General features: G+C 50.2%; 2 protein-coding genes across 2 annotated transcripts; one reads left to right on the top strand and one right to left on the bottom strand.

Annotated features, from left to right (window-relative positions):
• Window positions 1-3,128: 3,128 nt before the first annotated feature.
• Window positions 3,129-7,797, bottom strand: HEPACAM (hepatic and glial cell adhesion molecule). Its single transcript, XM_053452021.1, has 7 exons — window positions 7,627-7,797; window positions 5,723-6,064; window positions 5,356-5,637; window positions 5,171-5,264; window positions 4,965-5,038; window positions 4,357-4,427; window positions 3,129-3,509 (listed from the first exon to the last, which is right to left on the bottom strand). Exons 1-7 carry the CDS (start codon window positions 7,709-7,711, stop codon window positions 3,240-3,242), a joined length of 1,218 nt encoding a protein of 405 aa, XP_053307996.1. The 5' UTR covers window positions 7,712-7,797; the 3' UTR covers window positions 3,129-3,239.
• Window positions 7,798-8,819: 1,022 nt separating this feature from the next.
• CCDC15 (coiled-coil domain containing 15) lies at window positions 8,820-17,636 on the top strand. Its single transcript, XM_053452375.1, has 10 exons — window positions 8,820-8,960; window positions 10,224-10,373; window positions 10,756-10,968; window positions 11,574-11,684; window positions 12,074-12,232; window positions 12,777-12,896; window positions 15,880-15,983; window positions 16,467-16,637; window positions 16,760-16,908; window positions 17,005-17,636. The coding sequence occupies exons 1-10, from the start codon at window positions 8,820-8,822 to the stop codon at window positions 17,112-17,114; spliced, it is 1,428 nt and encodes a 475-aa protein (XP_053308350.1). The 3' UTR covers window positions 17,115-17,636.
• Window positions 17,637-17,845: the final 209 nt, after the last annotated feature.

The raw sequence follows: 17,845 nt of genomic DNA, 5'->3' as shown, positions 1-17,845 counted from the left end.
GACGTGCGCCCCGGAACCAGCGACACGTTATCATTGATGTCGCAAAAAGTTCCGTGTGACTCCTGTGGGACAGTTTGCCAACAACATGTTAGATTTTCTTAAACCAACCCTGTTTATGTAAAGCTGGCGTCTGCGTATTTCCAAGAAAAATCCATTTTTTATTTAATTGACTCATGTTCATGTTCCTCGTTCTTGATATTTAATCATGTTAACCTATGTTGCGTGTTGTATAAGGAAATACACAGATTTCACCTAAAATCCCTTCCGCTGGGCCTGTGGATTCTGGGGAATGAGTCACAAAGGGGTTAACAATACGTGGTATTATTGGCATGAGGGTATTTGTTGTGTCTGGGCCCTGACGCCTCCCGTGGCAAAGTGATCAGCTCTCTATTGTTCCGCATCTTTCTTGTAAGCCTCCTTGTTTAATGTCTCCATCCTTTTGTCTGTCTTCACCTGTGAACCTTTACCCAGCGGGGTCTGGCCAGGACACGCACGGGACACACGTGGCCCCGGCAGGCAGGTAGCCCCAGCACAGTCTGAAGCAGCATGGGGCTTTTTCACATCGCTTGACCCTCAAATTGGACCTCAATCACCCCTCTGGGATAACTGATCATTCCAATCCCTCCCGTGGAGAAGCCATTTCTTTTGGCTCACGGCTTTTGTTTAAATCTTCTGCAATTTGACAGCTTTTCAGGCTGAAACCGAGCAGATCAAGGCATTTCTAAAAACTGCTAAATTCGTTCTCACTGCAGGTGAACAATTTCGGAGTGTTTTTCTATGATTTCGATTGTTGCACTTGGCTCAGACCACACAGGATCCCCATAGCAACCTCTAGGACAAGACGTGTCACTTGCCATTAATTTTCCTCAAACCCATGAAAGAAAATATGAAGTCCGACCACGGCTTCAGAGTCAGTTAAAATGAGAAGTACATCTTTCTCTGTGGCAGTCCCACACAATGGGAGACATGTCACAAAAGCAAAAAAAGGTGCTGAAAGTATAATTTTGTTAAAAGCAGACCAAAAAAAAGTAAGGAGGAAAGAGAAAGGCGTTGTGAGCGAAGTCTTCTTCTGCTTGAGTGATGCTGAAAAGCACGGGATCTCTTTGTGACTTCTTCCCAGCTGGATTGTGATGGGGGTGCCACACAGAGCCCCCAATGACAAGCCATTCAGCGGGGCTTTGTTCAGAGTATTTTCCCACTCGGGGAAAGGACGGGGGGGGCAACAAATGGAGAGCGTTGGGTGTTGGCGCTGAGAGCAGATAAAGGTGGTGATTTCAAGGCCGTAGCTTTGCATACATCACCCAACCGGCGCATTCACACGTTAATGGTGAAATCTCGATACACAATATCTTAACAGCTCGTAACATAGAACATTTCACCACAAATCCTCCTATTCTGAACAATGTCGGATCCGGCGGAGTCCTCCAGAGGGATATCAATGACGTTTTTAGACTTTTACCAAGAGAACAAAAAGTCTTTTCTTCCTCAGTGGAATCACCTATCAGCGAGAGGATGAAGTCAGGGCTTTAGGGGAATTAGGCTGAGATTTATAGGAGATTTGTAATACTTGAATGTTGAGTGGATTACAAACTGTGAGGATCCAGAACAGATTCCATGTGCTGGTATTTTCAGGAGTGTGTTATACATGTGTGGGGCTGATGACTTGTAGAACCATTGTTTGTTGTGTCCCATGAGCCGGAGCCGGCAGGGTAACTCGTCCCCTCTCCAGGGATGTTTTGTGTTTCTTTACAAACGCGTTTAATATATCCGCAGTCTCTTTCTGTAGTGGTATTTTGGCCGGGACTGGCTAAAGCGCACTGAGCCCGTTGTCTTGGCTTTATTACTGGGCCAGTCAGCTGGATGGGCCCCGGACTGAATGCTGCCGGACCTCAGGGGCAAATTCACAGTACTGAAGCTGATGTGGGGCAGAGGAAAGAGGCGAAGACTTTACATTAAAAGAGTGTTAAAGAAAACGGGTTAATGAAATCTGGGTTTTCTGAGCTGTTGCTTTTTCTTGAGCATTTTAAGTCTGAGCACCAATTTTCCACGGTGAGGCGGCCCCCAGCGTCCGGGCGTCTTGTTGGTAAATAACCAGAAGCCGCATTGAAATGAGATGACGGATCGGCTGGAAAATGCTGATCCTGCGCGACACGGTAATTGTGTTGACATTTCTGGAACAAGAATTTCCTTACGCAACTTCATTAAGTTTTAGATGGTGCGCCAGGACCTGCGACGCATCGATGACAGGCGTTTCATTGGTTCACGACCATGTCGCTCGCATCATCGTGTTTTCTGGGACACTCCACCCGTAACTAATAGGATTGACTCGGATTCATTAAAGCCTCCATTATAGCGCCTGGTTTAGTTTCCATCGCACGTTATCCACATTTTTCCCAACACTTATCAAGGATTAAGGACCGCGGTGATCTGACAGTGATATTTCTGTGCGGTAGAGGGACGCACCCCCAGCGGCCCCCGCCGCCTTAGAGATTAAACCAATGCTTCACTCCCCGTGTGCGTTTAGTTAATAAGTGCCTCTTATTTAAATATGGAATTGTTTCCTGGATATATTTCTGACCTTTTAAAGTTAGCTTTTTTACCAGAGGTTAATTATTTCCCGTGGTTTACGTGGACTGTGTGTCGGTGTGTTATTATTATCATATCTGTTATTAATATAATCTGCGATATTGGACACATTCACGTGTAACTGGTGTGTAATAATTATCAGCAACGGTCCTTATAATCCTTAAGGTTTCACAGATTGTCACAAATCTCTCTGATGATTTCAGCGGCTTATGCTCTTTATTTTACAGCTTAACAATTAGATGGTGTTTAAAATGATGTATATATTTTATATTTAAGTAAATATTTTTATTGTCAGCTGTCAGAAAGTGGTCCTTTCCATCTGTTGAGCCAGGGATAGCAGCTGGATGCACCTATGCTGACCACTGGATAGGTTATGTTTTAGGGTTTTTTTTCCAGCAGGTGATGTAAGAAAACTCGGAATAATGCTAAGACTCCTAAATCAGCGTCCCTTTTCATATGTTTAATAACTTATACTCGTCACCTGCTCCCGGAGGCGGATTCCACGGCAGGCCACGGATGTTAGGGTGAAGAAGCGATGATACTTTATATCAGGAAGCTTATATTTATATCAGAAAGCTTTATACACTAAGCCTAGGCCTCGCTAATAGAAGCGACACTCCCACGGGACCAGCAGAGCAAAGTCAGCGCATGCTTTAGGTGTTACTGGCAGAACTGCCACCTTCCTCCTGCTCCTGGGTAATGTTTTCCCCGCAGGCAGAGCGGCCCATGCTTCTGGACCCGGAGCCCCTCTCTGGAGAAATGGCCGGTAACCCCTTGTCTCTGCTGCTGAGAGCTGACCTTGTGGTGTGGTGTCTGCGAGAGAAACGGCTGGTGGGCCTAGGCGGGGGTCCCGGGCTGGGGTGGCAGCCATAGTCAGATGCTGTCCTGGACTCGGTCGGGGAATCTTCATCTTCAGGGGATTCCTGAAATACACATTTCATTGGGTGTTATTGTTCTACACGGCAAAATATTATTAAATATACATTGTAAGCTCATTGTCTGAGCAGGGCCCTCCTCACCTGTTGTGTCTGTTAGTCAATTTGTTATGCTACATACTACTTGTTAGGTCCTGTCTACACATTGTACAGCGCTACGGAATTTGATGGCGCTATATAAAACAATAAATGATAATAATACAAACTGCATCAAGGCCAGAGAGAAATGAGGGCAAGAACAAGTGCGGCATCTAGTGGCCTGATCCGGCTACTGCAGAGCGTTCCTCGTAGTCTCTGACCTGGAAACTAAATAGGTAATTGACGCAAGATGAAAACGATCAGAAAAGACTACCTGATCTCAATGTGTCCAGCTTGGAGGGAGGGAGTCGGAGGAGAGAAGAGAGCGGGGATGGGAGAGAAGAGAGCGGGGATGGGAGAGAAGAGAGCGGGGATGGGAGAGAGACCATTTCATTTATGAAGGGATTTAACGAAAAACAGGAGGGAAGTTTATGTCAAAGGAGCAGAAATGTTACAACAAGAGACCAGAATCTAACACTAGAAGATATCATTGGCTTCTAATGGAAGGACGTTTCACTTTACTGAGAGGGTGCTAGATACGTGGCGCAGCATCCCAGCAGATATGGTAGATTAATACAGTGAAGAAATTTAAACATGCATGAGATATGGCTCCTGAATATTACAACAAATTCACAGTGAAATAAAGAAAAAACATGAAACATCCATGTTTACTCTGTCCAAAAATAATAAGTAACCATCCTGTACTCAGAGCCGCGATCCGGACGCCCTGGGCCGGGTTCTATGAAATTATCCTCACCTTATCTTTCAGGATGTATAAAGCGACCGGATTCCTACATTCCAGCTCCTCTGTCCTTGATATTATTTCAACTGCATAAAAAACAAAAACAGATACAAAGAAGATAAACTCTGATGCATGGAAGCAAATCGCTTTCCGAAGACCCACCGGTCTGAGGTCAATGTCGGATTTAAGCTAATTCAAATGGGGTTCTTTGTTGCCTCACAAGAAGGCCCCGGACAACCTTCCTGTTACGCTGGGGCCCCCACGGACAGCCTCCCCTTTCCGCAGGGGTGACCCGGGCAGCCTCCCCTTTCCACCGGGGTGACCCGGGCAGCCTCCCCTTTCCACCGGGGTGACCCGGGCAGCCTCCCCTTTCCGCAGGGGTGACCCGGGCAGCCTCCCCTTTCCACCGGGGTGACCCGGGCAGCCTCCCCTTTCCACCGGGGTGACCCGGGCAGCCTGCCTATCAAGCTGAGGGATCAATTGAGCTGGATAAATCAAGTGAAAGGCACAGGATCTGGTGTGTCCCGCAATCTAACCAAGTAAAACGTATTCTGTGTTCACAGTGAAAGCCCAAAATGACCCTAATGAAGCCGCCGTGGTGCAGCTACCTCTATACGCGTTACCTTCGCGTTTCACAGGGACGTCCGTCTGTTCTACATATTCACAGGAACCTTGTTTTTCCAGCCTCTGTTTCTTTCTGAAAGAGACCATTTTAAAGGATCTTTATTTTATTATTAAAATACATTTGTATTTAGTCTTTAATATTGTTAAAAAAAGTTAATTATATGGATGCTGATTATAACCCCTGCGGTAAAAAATTACTTCATACTTCCGGGACGGCTTCCAACATGCGCAGACCGTTACCAGGGTAGCCAGAAGGAATATTCCCCCAGTGGAAAGGATAATGTACAGCGAGCTTCTTCCTGGGTGAGAAAAGAGATTATATTACTCCTAAGCGTCTTACTGTATTTCACGACCATTACAGGAAACGCTAGACATTTTCACATCGCTTACGGTACACGGTAATTTTAATAGGGGGGCTGCGCCTGCTGCTGATCGGATTCTCTGCCATGCAGCTGTATATGTCATCGTGTGACATCACAACTCTGCTGATCGTCAGGACTCTGTGGTCTGGGGACAGAAGAATCCGGGAGTCGTTGCTTAGAGGTCGGTTCCCCTTCATCCAGACATAGGTGGGCTTGGTACCGTTCTCGTGGACACAGGTCAGCGTGAAATTATCTGTCAGCTCCAGAACAGACGACGAGGTGACAGATACGTGGGGTTTCGAGATCGGGACTGTCGGAAGAGACAGGAGACATTACCGATACTGAGCCGTAACGCTCAGTAATATGTAATATTACATGTAATATGTATCACCTACTGTCCACGGTGAGATTGATGGATTGCTCGCCGGTAAACGTGTCGTCCGTGATGGAGACCTCCACCTCGTACGTGCCCTCGTCCGACAGGACCAGGTTACTGATCAGCAGGGAGCCGTTCTCAAAGACTTTTATCCGATCCTTGTAGTCCGTGCGGAGACTTCCGATGATCTCCGTGCCGATGGACTGCACCACGGTGACCATCTTTTCCCTCTTCACCTGCCACTTCACCACCGGTTTATCGCTGCTCGCGCTGGCGTAGCGGATCGACAACAGGGCCGACTTTCCATACGTGCCGTGGATATGCTGGACGTGGCTGCTAACGTTCACAACGTCCACTACACCTAAAAAACACCCCACACTTACTGTTTGCATGAAAGGGGGAATCTGTGCTCGCCCGCCGTTTCTTTTATTAAACGGTCAGCTGTTAATTAAAATATAAAAAAAAACTGCATTCCTGTGAAAATAAGCGAGCGTAAAACGTTACTGAATATGAACGCAGGTCTCCCTACATGAGAATCGAGACGAGAACCGTGTTCTCAGAAGGTTCTTAACACTCTGCTTCGGCCCCCGTTACTTTGTTATACAGGGAAATGGCCACATCAGGGGCCAGAGAGGCTTTCTTGAAAATCTACTGGTCCTGAGACATAAAACAGGACCGGCGACCGTATTCAACGGGATGCCGTAGAGGGGCCAGCGGGCTCGTTACGAGACTGACCTCGGGAGCCAGCGATGGTACCCAGGGGAGTTCAGCCACTAATCCTGCAGGGGGCAGCACCGCCGGGAGAGGTTCTTTAAATGCCCGGTGCGTCAAACTGTAAATCTATGCGATTATGTGTCGGCTTTTGTACTTTGTGATCTGTTTTTAAGGTTTCGGGGTCACAGACCCACCATGTGGCAAAGAAAACCTCAGCCTTTTCTCTTTAACAGAACAGGAAAAGAAATTAGTCAAGGCTGGGGACAGAAGCCGCTTTCAAAGAGCCGCCGTGCTTTGTGAGCTGGACACGGGTTGCTGGGAGAAGCGGACAAAGCCCCAGTGTCTGGGATGCTTTCCTCCCCGGGCTCAGAAAACGCAGTGTATAAAAACATCTGCATCGGGCAGCCAGAGACCGGACAAAGTACTCGTTCTTACGGCCCGCTGTGCGGTTCTGGCCCTGAGAGAGATTAAAGCGTCCCTGAGGATAAAGTAGGACAGCTGCGTCACAATTAGCGCCCCCCAATTAGCCCCCAATGCATATTATTACCACAAAGATGCGCCCCCACCATAGCAGCGCCACGCTGAGTGCCCATGGATACGGACTGCTGTATTCCGTAAAACGGGCCGCTGTATTCCGTAAAACGGCCTACTCCTTAAGTAGATAAACGAATATATTTTACCTGGCTAATGGATCATAGGTGGACTGATATATTCTGTAAACAGATTCATATATAGTCTAGTTTTCTGTAAATTAACATGCAAGTGGCTGGTAGATTTGGTAAGCTGGCTGTTACATTCTGTCAGCGGCCTATCAGACTGATTTGTGCTGCGACTCTAACCATTAGCTATGCGATCGGTGAAACACGCTGCGCTCTACACATTTACAGTCATTTAATGGTTACAGCGGCGGGTGAAAGCTTTAATATAATAAACATATGACGGGACCCCCCAGGTCCACAGGACCCCTGCTGGAAGCTGACAGCGTCTGACACAACAGAAATATCTGATTCATTGCATTAAGGCCAAAATCTTACTAATATTTTAAGCTTTTTGACCAAAATAAGGTTTTCTGAGAAGCAGCAGGTGTGACGATGATACCCCGCGGACAAACTCGGCTAACGAACAGGCAGGTACCGTTAATCCTGTCACAGAGCATCCGGCGGGATTCTGGCGCAGTCTGACTCTAGACGGTAAGAGAGCGCATCTTACCTGCTTGGGTAGCAAGGAGACAGACAATGTGAAGGAGGGCCGGGGAGATCAGATCTCTTGTGTGGCTGCTTCGTTCTGTCTTCATCTCTAAGTTTGGTCCCCCCGCAGGCAATTAGCATGTTTTCTCTACTCTGTGCACGTCCGGAGCCGGCCCCTGCCAGCCCGAGGAGAGCCCGGCCCCTGCCAGCCCGAGGAGAGCTCTGCCAGCCCGACGTGCACAGCCAGCCTATTGTCTTCTGAACCCATCAAATGTAGATACCCTCTAGATACAGATCCTGCTGGGGATACAGAGAGCAGCAATCACAGGACCCCCCCCCCCCCCGACACTATACAGAGAGCAGCAATCACAGGACCCCCCCAACACTATACAGAGAGCAGCAATCACAGGACCCCCCTTCCGACACTATACAGGGAGCAGCAATCACAGGACCCCCCCTCTGACACTATACAGGGAGCAGGAATCACAGGACCCCCTCCTCCCCTCCGACACTATACAGAGAGCAGCAATCACAGGACCCCCCCTCCGACACTATACAGAGAGCAGCAATCACAGGACCCCCCCTCCGACACTATACAGAGAGCAGCAATCACAGGACCCCCCCTCCCCTCCGACACTATACAGAGAGCAGCCATCACAGCCCTTCCCCCTTGACACTATACAGAGAGCAGCAATCACAGCCCTCCCCTCCGACACTATACAGAGAGCAGCAATCACAGCCCTCCCCTCCGACACTATACAGAGAGCAGCAATCACAGGACCCCCTCTGACGCTATACAGAGAGCAGCAATCACAGGACCCCCTCTGACACTATACAGAGAGCAGCAATCACAGGACCCCCCTGACACTATACAGAGAGCAGCAATCACAAGGCCCCTGGCATTTTACTGCCTTGCACGTGTAAAGTGCTGCCCCTTGCAGGCTATGGGGGGTATAACTGGTTCCCCTGGGGCAGAACCGGTAACATGTATGTGACATGCATGTGTGTGTCCCGGGAATACTGATCCATAGATCTGTCGATTATTAACCCTGAGTATGCTGCGGATTTGCAGCGATTACCCGTAGGAAGCTGCCATATTACTGCACCCAGACACCCTGCTTCTATAGTGACGAAATCACTCAAGGCTGAACGCCAATCAGCACGCAGCCCTCGTTGCCATGGTGATGCGGGACGCAGCCGTTTGAATCTAGGAAGATGGCGGCACCCGGGCGCAGGGGAACTCGGCTGGTGGTGAATCAGGCGGTGCTGGCGGAGAGGAATCCCTCCGATATCGCACCCGTGGGAGCCTGGGTGGAGTGTGTCCGGGGGCAGAGAGACCAGGAGTGCGGGGCCACGGTGAGTGACAGACAATAGAGAGAGAGGGGCTGAGAGCTGGGCCCCGAGAGAGAGAGAGAGAGAGAGAGAGAGAGAGAGAGAGAGAGAGAGAGAGAGAGAGAGGGGGGCTGAGAGCTGGGCCCCGAGAGAGATAGAAAGAGAGAGGGGGGCTGAGAGCTGGGCCCCGAGAGAGATAGAAAGAGAGAGGGGCTGAGAGCTGAGCCGAGAGAGAGAGAGAGAGAGAGAGAGAGAGGCTGAGAGCTGAGAGCTGAGCCGAGAGAGAGAGAGAGAGGCTGAGAGCTGGGCCCAGAGAGACAGAGAGAGGCTGAGAGCTGGGCCCAGAGAGACAGAGAGAGGCTGAGAGCTGGGCCCAGAGAGACAGAGAGAGGCTGAGAGCTGGGCCCAGAGAGACAGAGAGAGGCTGAGAGCTGGGCCCAGAGAGACAGAGAGAGGCTGAGAGCTGGACCCAGAGAGACAGAGAGAGAGAGGCTGAGAGCTGGGCCCAGAGAGAGAGAGAGAGCTGAGAGCTGGGCCCAGAGAGACAGAGAGAGGCTGAGAGCTGGGCCCAGAGAGACAGAGAGAGGCTGAGAGCTGGGCCCAGAGAGACAGAGAGAGGCTGAGAGCTGGGCCCAGAGAGACAGAGAGAGGCTGAGAGCTGGGCCCAGAGAGACAGAGAGAGGCTGAGAGCTGGGCCCAGAGAGACAGAGAGAGGCTGAGAGCTGGGCCCAGAGAGACAGAGAGAGGCTGAGAGCTGGGCCCAGAGAGACAGAGAGAGGCTGAGAGCTGGACCCAGAGAGACAGAGAGAGAGAGGCTGAAAGCTGGGCCCAGAGAGAGAGAGAGGCTGAGAGCTGGGCCCAGAGAGAGAGAGAGAGAGAGAGAGAGAGAGAGAGAGAGAGAGAGAGAGAGAGAGGCTGAGAGCTGGGCCCAGAGAGAGGCTGAGAGCTGGGCCCAGAGAGACAGAGAGAGGCTGAGAGCTGGGCCCAGAGAGACAGAGACAGAGAGAGAGAGGCTGAAAGCTGGGCCGAGAGAGAGAGAGAGAGAGGCTGAGAGCTGGGCCCAGAGATAGAGAGATAGAGAGAGAGGCTGAGAGCTGGGCCCAGAGAGAGAGGCACTGAGAGAATTTCTGGTATTATTGTGACATGAGACATTTTGGGGGTATCTCCGTGCTGCTCTTTTCTGTACCGGCCCCTAAAATCCAGTTATTCCTCCCCACAGCCGTCTGTATAAACTGACCTGTCGCTGTCATCCTTTCTCTTTAGTCATTAACTTTATTGGCTCTTCAGGCGTCGGCTCGGCAGGTAGAGGAGCAGCTGCTCCAACATCAGAGAGCGAAGCAGGAAAAGCTGCACCACTTCCAGGTGGAGGTGAGAAGGCGGGTGAGAGAACACGCCAAGCTGCGCAAGAAGCGTCACATCCAGAAGTCCTATGATGCGGTAAGCGTGTTTCAGGTTTCTATACATGTATGGAAGTGTCACTAACATACCCTTCCCAAACACCCTGAAGCCCCAGCCTGTGGCCCTTACAGACGGGCGTGTTGGGGCTCTTTATCATTTATTGATCATTTTGGAAGTCTTTGAGCTTTGCGTTGTAGGTTCTGCTGGTTTAATGCTGCCGGGTTCCTCTGGGTGTATTAACCGGGTCGGATGAAGACATTCCTGTACCTGGCACACCTTTCTTCATGCAGTTCTGTGCGTGTCGCAGCTCCCGTGACCGCCATTAATGCTTAGAGCGGGCCCCGTGGAGATGCGTGTGACGCTCATTCACACACAGCACTGTAGGTGGAAAATTTCTCTTCCGCTTCGTATTCTTCTCCAGATCGTGAGGGAAGGGTTTGTCGTGGACCAGACCTCTGATGCTGCCGTGCGTCTGACCCCTAAAAGGAACACGTGTGTCTTCCGAAATACGCCGGTAGCCATTTGCAGCCCCCGCTCGCAGTATGTTTCAGCGAAAAAGATCAGCGGAGGAATCGATGAAGATGATGGCGGAGATGAAAATAATAACCGGCCGTTCAAACAGCAGGAAAAAACTGTAAGTGTGTCGGCCGTTCGCTGCGCTACATACTGGCAGGATCCGGAGGTAGCGCGGAGGCAGGGCGTGGCGGCAGCGCGGAGGCAGGACCCCACACTCCATCTGCCACCAGCCATTCCCGCCTCTGGTGTGTAAAAGGCGTTAGCGGATGAATGGACGTGCCGTTAGCGGATGAATGTGTCCTTAGCGTGTCCTTTAATGCCCTTTTATTGTACTCTGTGCAAGCATCAGCCGTCGCTTGGGCCAGCGACGGAGTCATTCCGTGTCTCTTTATTGTGATTTTGGAGGCCAGAGCTTTATGGCGTCCGCTCCGTGGTTATAGGTTTCCTCTTCCGTTCACCTCGTTCGTTTATTATGCCTGCAATAAAATGATTTGGCACGGAACGGGTTGAGAATGCGAGGAAAGACCTACGGCTAATGTCCCTGCACCCTAAACCTGTGACATCATCATCTGCCATATTACAGCAAAGCTTTGCATGCATCATTTCATGCGATACGAAGTGATTTATTAGGAGGGGTTTAGGGAGAAATCCTTCGGACCATGCAGCGGTTCTGGTGAATTTGTCGCGTTTTGTGTCTTTTCATGTCCCTTGTTTTCCGGAAAGCTCGGGAAAACCATGAAGCAAGCGCGTCGCCGACTGGCAGCTCTGAAGACCGTGGAGAGTGAAGCGTTAAGTCTCCCAGGCGGGGTGTGGAAGGTGTCCCCCATGCGGGATGTGAGTGCGATATAATCCAGTTATTTATTATTCACATGACATTTATATGGAAGTCAGATTCCAAAGGGCGCAATAATTACACCCTCGGAACTGCCACGGGGGGGGTGGGGGGGCAGCACCCTGTCCCAAATGTTGCTGCTGTCACCGGTTTATGGTTTCTGCTGTCAGTGGGGGTTATTGATCCAGGTAATAAAGCTTTATTATTTTATTTGCGTCCTGCTAAAGGAGGCTCCAGAACATTTCTGGAAGGGCATTATTTTGGGATTTTGTTGCCAGGGAAATGAATAATTTTTTTTTAAATGACAGGAGTTTGGCTTTACGTGGCCTGATCGTTATCTTCCATATTATTAACAGTATCTGTATTTGCTGTTTCTTGGGTGTCTGCGCAGAACCCCGTATCTCGACGATCTCCCGTGCCGCGTATGAATGAAGAAGGGAATGACGAACTGGTCCTGTCTGGGTACCATGATTTTCCGGTGGAGTTACTGGTGCAGGAATCAGGGGGTTGCCTTCCTGAGCAGCAGACATCAGAGAATGGGATGAGGCCCGTGAGTTTAATTCTTTATCTGTGTGAGTGAATTGGCTGCACAAGCTGAGGCTGCGCTGAATCCGTGACACACCTGATGCCTCGCAGGAGAGTATACGGATCATTCATGCCGATGATTATGCACCCAATGGAAATACATTGTCCTGGAATTATTAACGAAGGCTGGCCGGCCCCAGAGCTAACGCTCTTCTGCAGAGCATTTCCTTTTAGTGGCAGAAATAGGAGGGTATTAACACATTTTATGCGTTAAATAATGTGGCGTCGTGCCACGCAGCGGCCTGTTTATCGTAAGCCGACCAACATGCGGCCCTAAAGTTGCCTGCTGTGGGAGTTAACATCTGGCTGTGCATGATGGGAAATGTAGTGTAAGAGCTGGAGGGCGGATTAAAGGAGTAGTCGTGTATTATCGTCTGGTGATAAGTGAAGGAAACTGTCCCAAAACAGGCCAACGCATTATGATGTAGGTGCGGGGACCTGCCAGCCATACTGTTTCTATAAGTTGGCTGCGCATGATAAGTTTTTGCCCATTTGCTTCTGTTTTGCAGACCTGGAGCCGCTTAATGAAGGAGCCTTACCCGGCGGGTCCCGCGCCAGCATTCAGCACCGATTACCGCGCGACCTTCGTCCTCCGCCCAGGGGTAGATGAGGAGGATGAGCGAAAGCAAGTGCGTAAAAGTCGAGATATTCACTTAGTGTAGGAGGTTTTGGCAGTGAGAGGGAGTGCATTCCGGAGCTCCGGGGGAGGAGACCGCTGGGGAATGTATTCCGGAGCTCCGGGGAAGAGACCGCTGGGGAATGTATTCCGGAGCTCCGGGCAAGAGACCGCTGGGGAATGTATTCTGGAGACTGCTGGGGAATGTATTCCGGAGCTCCGGGGGGAGGAGACCGCTGGGGAATGTATTCCGGAGCTCCGGGGAAGAGACCGCTGGGGAATGTATTCCGGAGCTCCGGGGGAGGAGACCGCTGGGGAATGCATTCTGGAGACTGCTGGGGAATGTATTCCGGAGCTCCGGGGAGGAGACCGCTGGGGAATGTATTCCGGAGCTCCGGGGGAGGAGACCGCTGGGGAATGTATTCCGGAGCTCCGGGGAAGAGACCGCTGGGGAATGCATTCTGGAGACTGCTGGGGAATGTATTCGGGAGCTCCGGGGAGGAGACCGCTGGGGAATGTATTCCGGAGCTCCGGGGAAGAGACCGCTGGGGAATGCATTCTGGAGACTGCTGGGGAATGTATTCCGGAGCTCCGGGGAGGAGACCGCTGGGGAATGTATTCCGGAGCTCCGGGGAAGAGACCGCTGGGGAATGTATTCTGGAGACTGCTGGGGAATGTATTCCGGAGACTGCTGGGGAATGTATTCCGGAGCTCCGGGGGGAGGAGACCGCTGGGGAATGCATTCTGGAGACTGCTGAGGAATGTATTCCGGAGCTCCGGGGAGGAGACCGCTGGGGAATGTATTCCGGAGCTCCGGGGGGAGGAGACCGCTGGGGAATGTATTCCGGAGCTCCGGGGAAGAGACCGCTGGGGAATGTATTCTGGAGACTGCTGGGGAATGTATTCCGGAGCTCCGGGGGGAGGAGACCGCTGGGGAATGCATTCTGGAGACTGCTGGGGAATGTATTCCGGAGCTCCGGGGAGGAGACCGCTGGGGAATGTATTCCGGAGCTCCGGGGGGAGGAGACCGCTGGGGAATGTATTCTGGAGACTGCTGGGGAATGTATTCCGGAGCTCCGGGGGGAGGAGACCGCTGGGGAATGCATTCTGGAGACTGCTGGGGAATGTATTCCGGAGCTCCGGGGAGGAGACCGCTGGGGAATGTATTCTGGAGACTGCTGGGGAATGTATTCCGGAGCTCCGGGGGGAGGAGACCGCTGGGGAATGCATTCTGGAGACTGCTGGGGAATGTATTCCGGAGCTCCGGGGAGGAGACTGCTGGGGAATGTATTCCGGAGCTCCGGGGGGAGGAGACCGCTGGGGAATGTATTCCGGAGCTCCGGGGAAGAGACCGCTGGGGAATGTATTCTGGAGACTGCTGGGGAATGTATTCCGGAGCTCCGGGGGGAGGAGACCGCTGGGGAATGTATTCCGGAGCTCCGGGGGGAGGAGACCGCTGGGGAATGTATTCCGGAGCTCCGGGGAAGAGACCGCTGGGGAATGTATTCTGGAGACTGCTGGGGAATGTATTCCGGAGCTCCGGGGGGAGGAGACCGCTGGGGAGTGCATTCTGGAGACTGCTGGGAAATGTATCCATTTCTCTAGCTCGGTTCCTTTGTGTCCTGGGAGCAGCGACCCAACACTGTGACACTAGATGGTACCGTCGGGAAATATGTCCTCTGTATTTCCAGATCAGATGCGCAGAGCCGTTGTAGAGGCGTCTATTCCTGCCCCGCGTGTCACAAACCTTCCTGGCTGTTCCAGAGATAAAGATCATAAAATAATGTAATCGCCGTATAATTATGGAGGTCGTTTTGCCATAAATATTATTGGTGACTTCCTTTTTATAAGCCACTTAGCGCTTTATTGTTTAGAGCAATCGGCTCATCCTGGAGATAATTGGAGGTTTCTGAAGGTCACAGAAGACGCTCAGCTAATGTCCCAAAAGTCTAGACGGAGCTGAAGGTGATGGGTGACCCGGCTCAGACTCGGTGCTGAGGGCCCTCGACAATTCATATTATTCCTGTTATTATTTATTGATTTGTATAGTGCCATCATATTCCACAGCGCAGTACAATGGGATCAAATCGATGCACGGTTTGGGATGGGCTCCCGAATGTGCTTTACATGGAGTGGCTCATCCTCTCCATTCACAAGAGGAATAATCACCATAGAAACCAGAGCACTTTCTTCGTATCATTACCGATACTGCTGAAAATGCAGAATCCCTTATTTGTTACAGAAAAATGGGATCATCCCATTAAAATAACAAACATATTGCAGTGACCGGGAATCCCTGTATATATCACGGCACACACGCGTGACCCAGACATATGTTACGAGACGTGGCTCCGCTTGCAGGTTGTGTAAACATTTCCAAAACCTGTCATTACCGCAGATCTGTGTTTTGTTCTCGATGCCTGTTTTGTGTTTTAAGTTAAAGTTCCTGTGAAACAAGCTGCGTTTGGCAATAACCGGCAGGGCCCTCCGCGGCCTGACCTTTAAATGTCCGATCCCTAACACTTCATCGTCATCATCATCATCATCATTATTATTATTATTATGCAACTAAACTGGACTAAACTATGCAAATCACCACATTATTGTACAGCGCCGCAGATTATGATGGTGCTATATGACTCTATGCTATATATGACTCTGTGCTATATAATAATTATTATCCTTAACAGTCTATAGAGCTACTATACAGAGAGCCGATAACCCTTGGCAGATCTGTTATTTTATTCCTTCCTCGCAAAAAAACAACAATTTACTGATTTTTTTCAGTTTCTACGGTGACCCGCATATTTGTCACATGGGAATTAATTATTTCTGATTAAATAATTTATTCCCGGGGAATGTTTGGGTATTCAGCAGGAAACACAATGCATTTTGTTATAAAAGGGGTCATTTAGCAGAGAAAGTGGAACGGCAGCCATAAAGCCGCCACAATTTCGACACGTTAAATATTTGACATGAAATATTCTGTCTCGTAGCGGCAGCAACAATACGGCGCGTACAGGAGGCTGTTTATGGATATCGAGAGAGAGCAAGTCAAGGAAACGAGACGCAAAAAGGAGCAAGAAAAGAAAATGGCAAAGTAAGAATTTGTTATTATTATTTATTGTTTTATATAGCGCCGTCATATTCCGTAGTGCTGTACAATGGGTGGACAGGACATGACTAACTGAGACAACAGGTGAGGAGGGCCTGGCGCACATGAGCTTACAATCTATGCTGGGAGTTATATCTGCACAGTCAGGAGTGCAGGGAATGTAATCTCTGATGCGCAGTCAGAAGCAGGGGGGAGTGTAATCTCTGATGCGCATCTGTTTCCATTTCCTGCTGTCAGCCTTTAGCTTGTGCCTGGGTTTCCTCTGGTGTCGCAGGGTGTTGGGGTCCGTTCATTCTGCTATTTCACCTGCTTAATTTTTCGAGTGTTTCAGTAAATATCATTTATCTCATGTTCTGAAGAAGAGACCTCTGAGGTCCAAAAGGCTTTTGTGATTTATGTTTTTCTAGCTCGGGAGAAAGGCCTTGTTTTCTCTCCAACCAATCGGCTCTTTCTATTTCCTTTACGCAGAATTAAGAATGAGAAAGAGTTACGGCGACAGTTAGAAGAACACAGATTACGTGACGCGGCGGATCGCGAGGAACGCTCTTCACACCAGAGACGGTTAGAGCGCTTGGCCTTGGAATGGGAAATCCATAAAGAAAATCTGCTGAGAACCCAGAAGACAAAGGAACGCGCTCGGTGAGTCCTTATCTGACAAGCTGCCCTCTCTGGGGCACAAAGTGTCGACGCGCGCCGTGACGCCGTGACCAGCCTCGTCATACCACGGAGCTTCCGCCCCGTCACGCGTCTCTCTGTTTCAGGTTCGTGGATGCCTTACGGGCCCAAATGAAGCAGAAGATGGAGCTGCACTGCATCCGCCTACCGGCTCTGTGCTGCTGCGGACCCACTTTCTGGGACTCGCACCCTGATACCTGCGCCAATAACTGCGTGTTTTACAAAAACCCCAAAGGTGAGTAATTTTTGCTGCGATATTATGTTTTTTTTTTTAGTAGATGCATCACTCCGAGAGTGAATATCCTCATTCGCACGCATTCTCTCCCCGCAGCGTATACTCGGGCCCTGCAGTCCCTCATCTCGTCTCAGGACGCGTGGGAAGGCGGTCTCAGCGCCCGGCTTTCTACCTGCAACCTCAACCCGGCGCACAGCTCGTCCTGAGATAACGTGGTCGGTCACTATTAATAAAGAAGTTCTGCGCAGGAAGTTACAGGACGGACGTCTCGTGAGGTCACTATTAATAAAGAAGTTCTGCGCAGGAAGTTACAGGACGGACGTCTCGTGAGGTCACTATTAATAAAGAAGTTCTGTGCAGGAAGTTACAGGACGGACGTCTCGTGAGGTCACTATTAATAAAGAAGTTCTGCGCAGGAAGTTACAGGACGGGCGTCTCATGAGGTCACTATTAATAAAGAAGTTCTGCGCAGGAAGTTACAGGACGGACGTCTCATGAGGTCACTATTAATAAAGACGAGCGGAGAGCGATTGGGACGGATCCGTGCCGCTGAATCCCGGCTTTAATAAAGAGGACTGGCAGACGCCGCGAAACTCAGTCCTCCTTTAACGAGCCCCCCGATCCCACAGTCATTACTGTTCCTATTAACGATCCCCACGCTACGGATGTAGGTTTTTAACGTCGCTTTTTGTCTCGCGATTCTGGGAATAAATGGCTTATTTTGTGTCTCTTTGTGATTATTTGGGTTTATCCCGTGATACAGGATCTGCTGCGCGGCTCCCCACGCGGCGCTGAATAAATGCGCCTAAGGTGTTTGCGGGTTACAGTAAACAATATAAACAAATTAAATACCCGCCTTCTGCATGTACGTTGGGAAGGGGGTGTTCTCAGTGTCTGTCTACACTATTATTCCTCCCCATTGCATTGATTCCATTTG

The sequence above is a fragment of the Spea bombifrons genome, chromosome 12, assembly GCF_027358695.1.
Source record: "Spea bombifrons isolate aSpeBom1 chromosome 12, aSpeBom1.2.pri, whole genome shotgun sequence".
Taxonomy (NCBI): Eukaryota; Metazoa; Chordata; class Amphibia; order Anura; family Pelobatidae; genus Spea; species Spea bombifrons.
The sequence above is the reverse complement of the archived record's forward strand: the minus strand, read 5'-3'. Positions and strand labels throughout refer to the sequence as shown.

What these genes read in the sequence shown, in the direction of transcription:
- HEPACAM (XM_053452021.1), bottom strand. Translation starts at nt 7,711, where the DNA reads ATGAAGACAGAACGAAGCAGCCACACAAGAGATCTGATCTCCCCGGCC. An exon ending in TCTCCTTGCTACCCAAGCAG is followed by an intron (nt 6,065 to 7,626) that starts GTAAGATGCGCT and finishes GGTGTTTTTTAG; the next exon opens with GTGTAGTGGACGTTGTGAAC. An exon ending in CATCAATCTCACCGTGGACA is followed by an intron (nt 5,638 to 5,722) that starts GTAGGTGATACA and finishes CTCTTCCGACAG; the next exon opens with TCCCGATCTCGAAACCCCAC.
- CCDC15 (XM_053452375.1), top strand. Translation starts at nt 8,820, where the DNA reads ATGGCGGCACCCGGGCGCAGGGGAACTCGGCTGGTGGTGAATCAGGCG. An exon ending in AGGTGTCCCCCATGCGGGAT is followed by an intron (nt 11,685 to 12,073) that starts GTGAGTGCGATA and finishes GTGTCTGCGCAG; the next exon opens with AACCCCGTATCTCGACGATC. An exon ending in CAGAGAATGGGATGAGGCCC is followed by an intron (nt 12,233 to 12,776) that starts GTGAGTTTAATT and finishes TCTGTTTTGCAG; the next exon opens with ACCTGGAGCCGCTTAATGAA.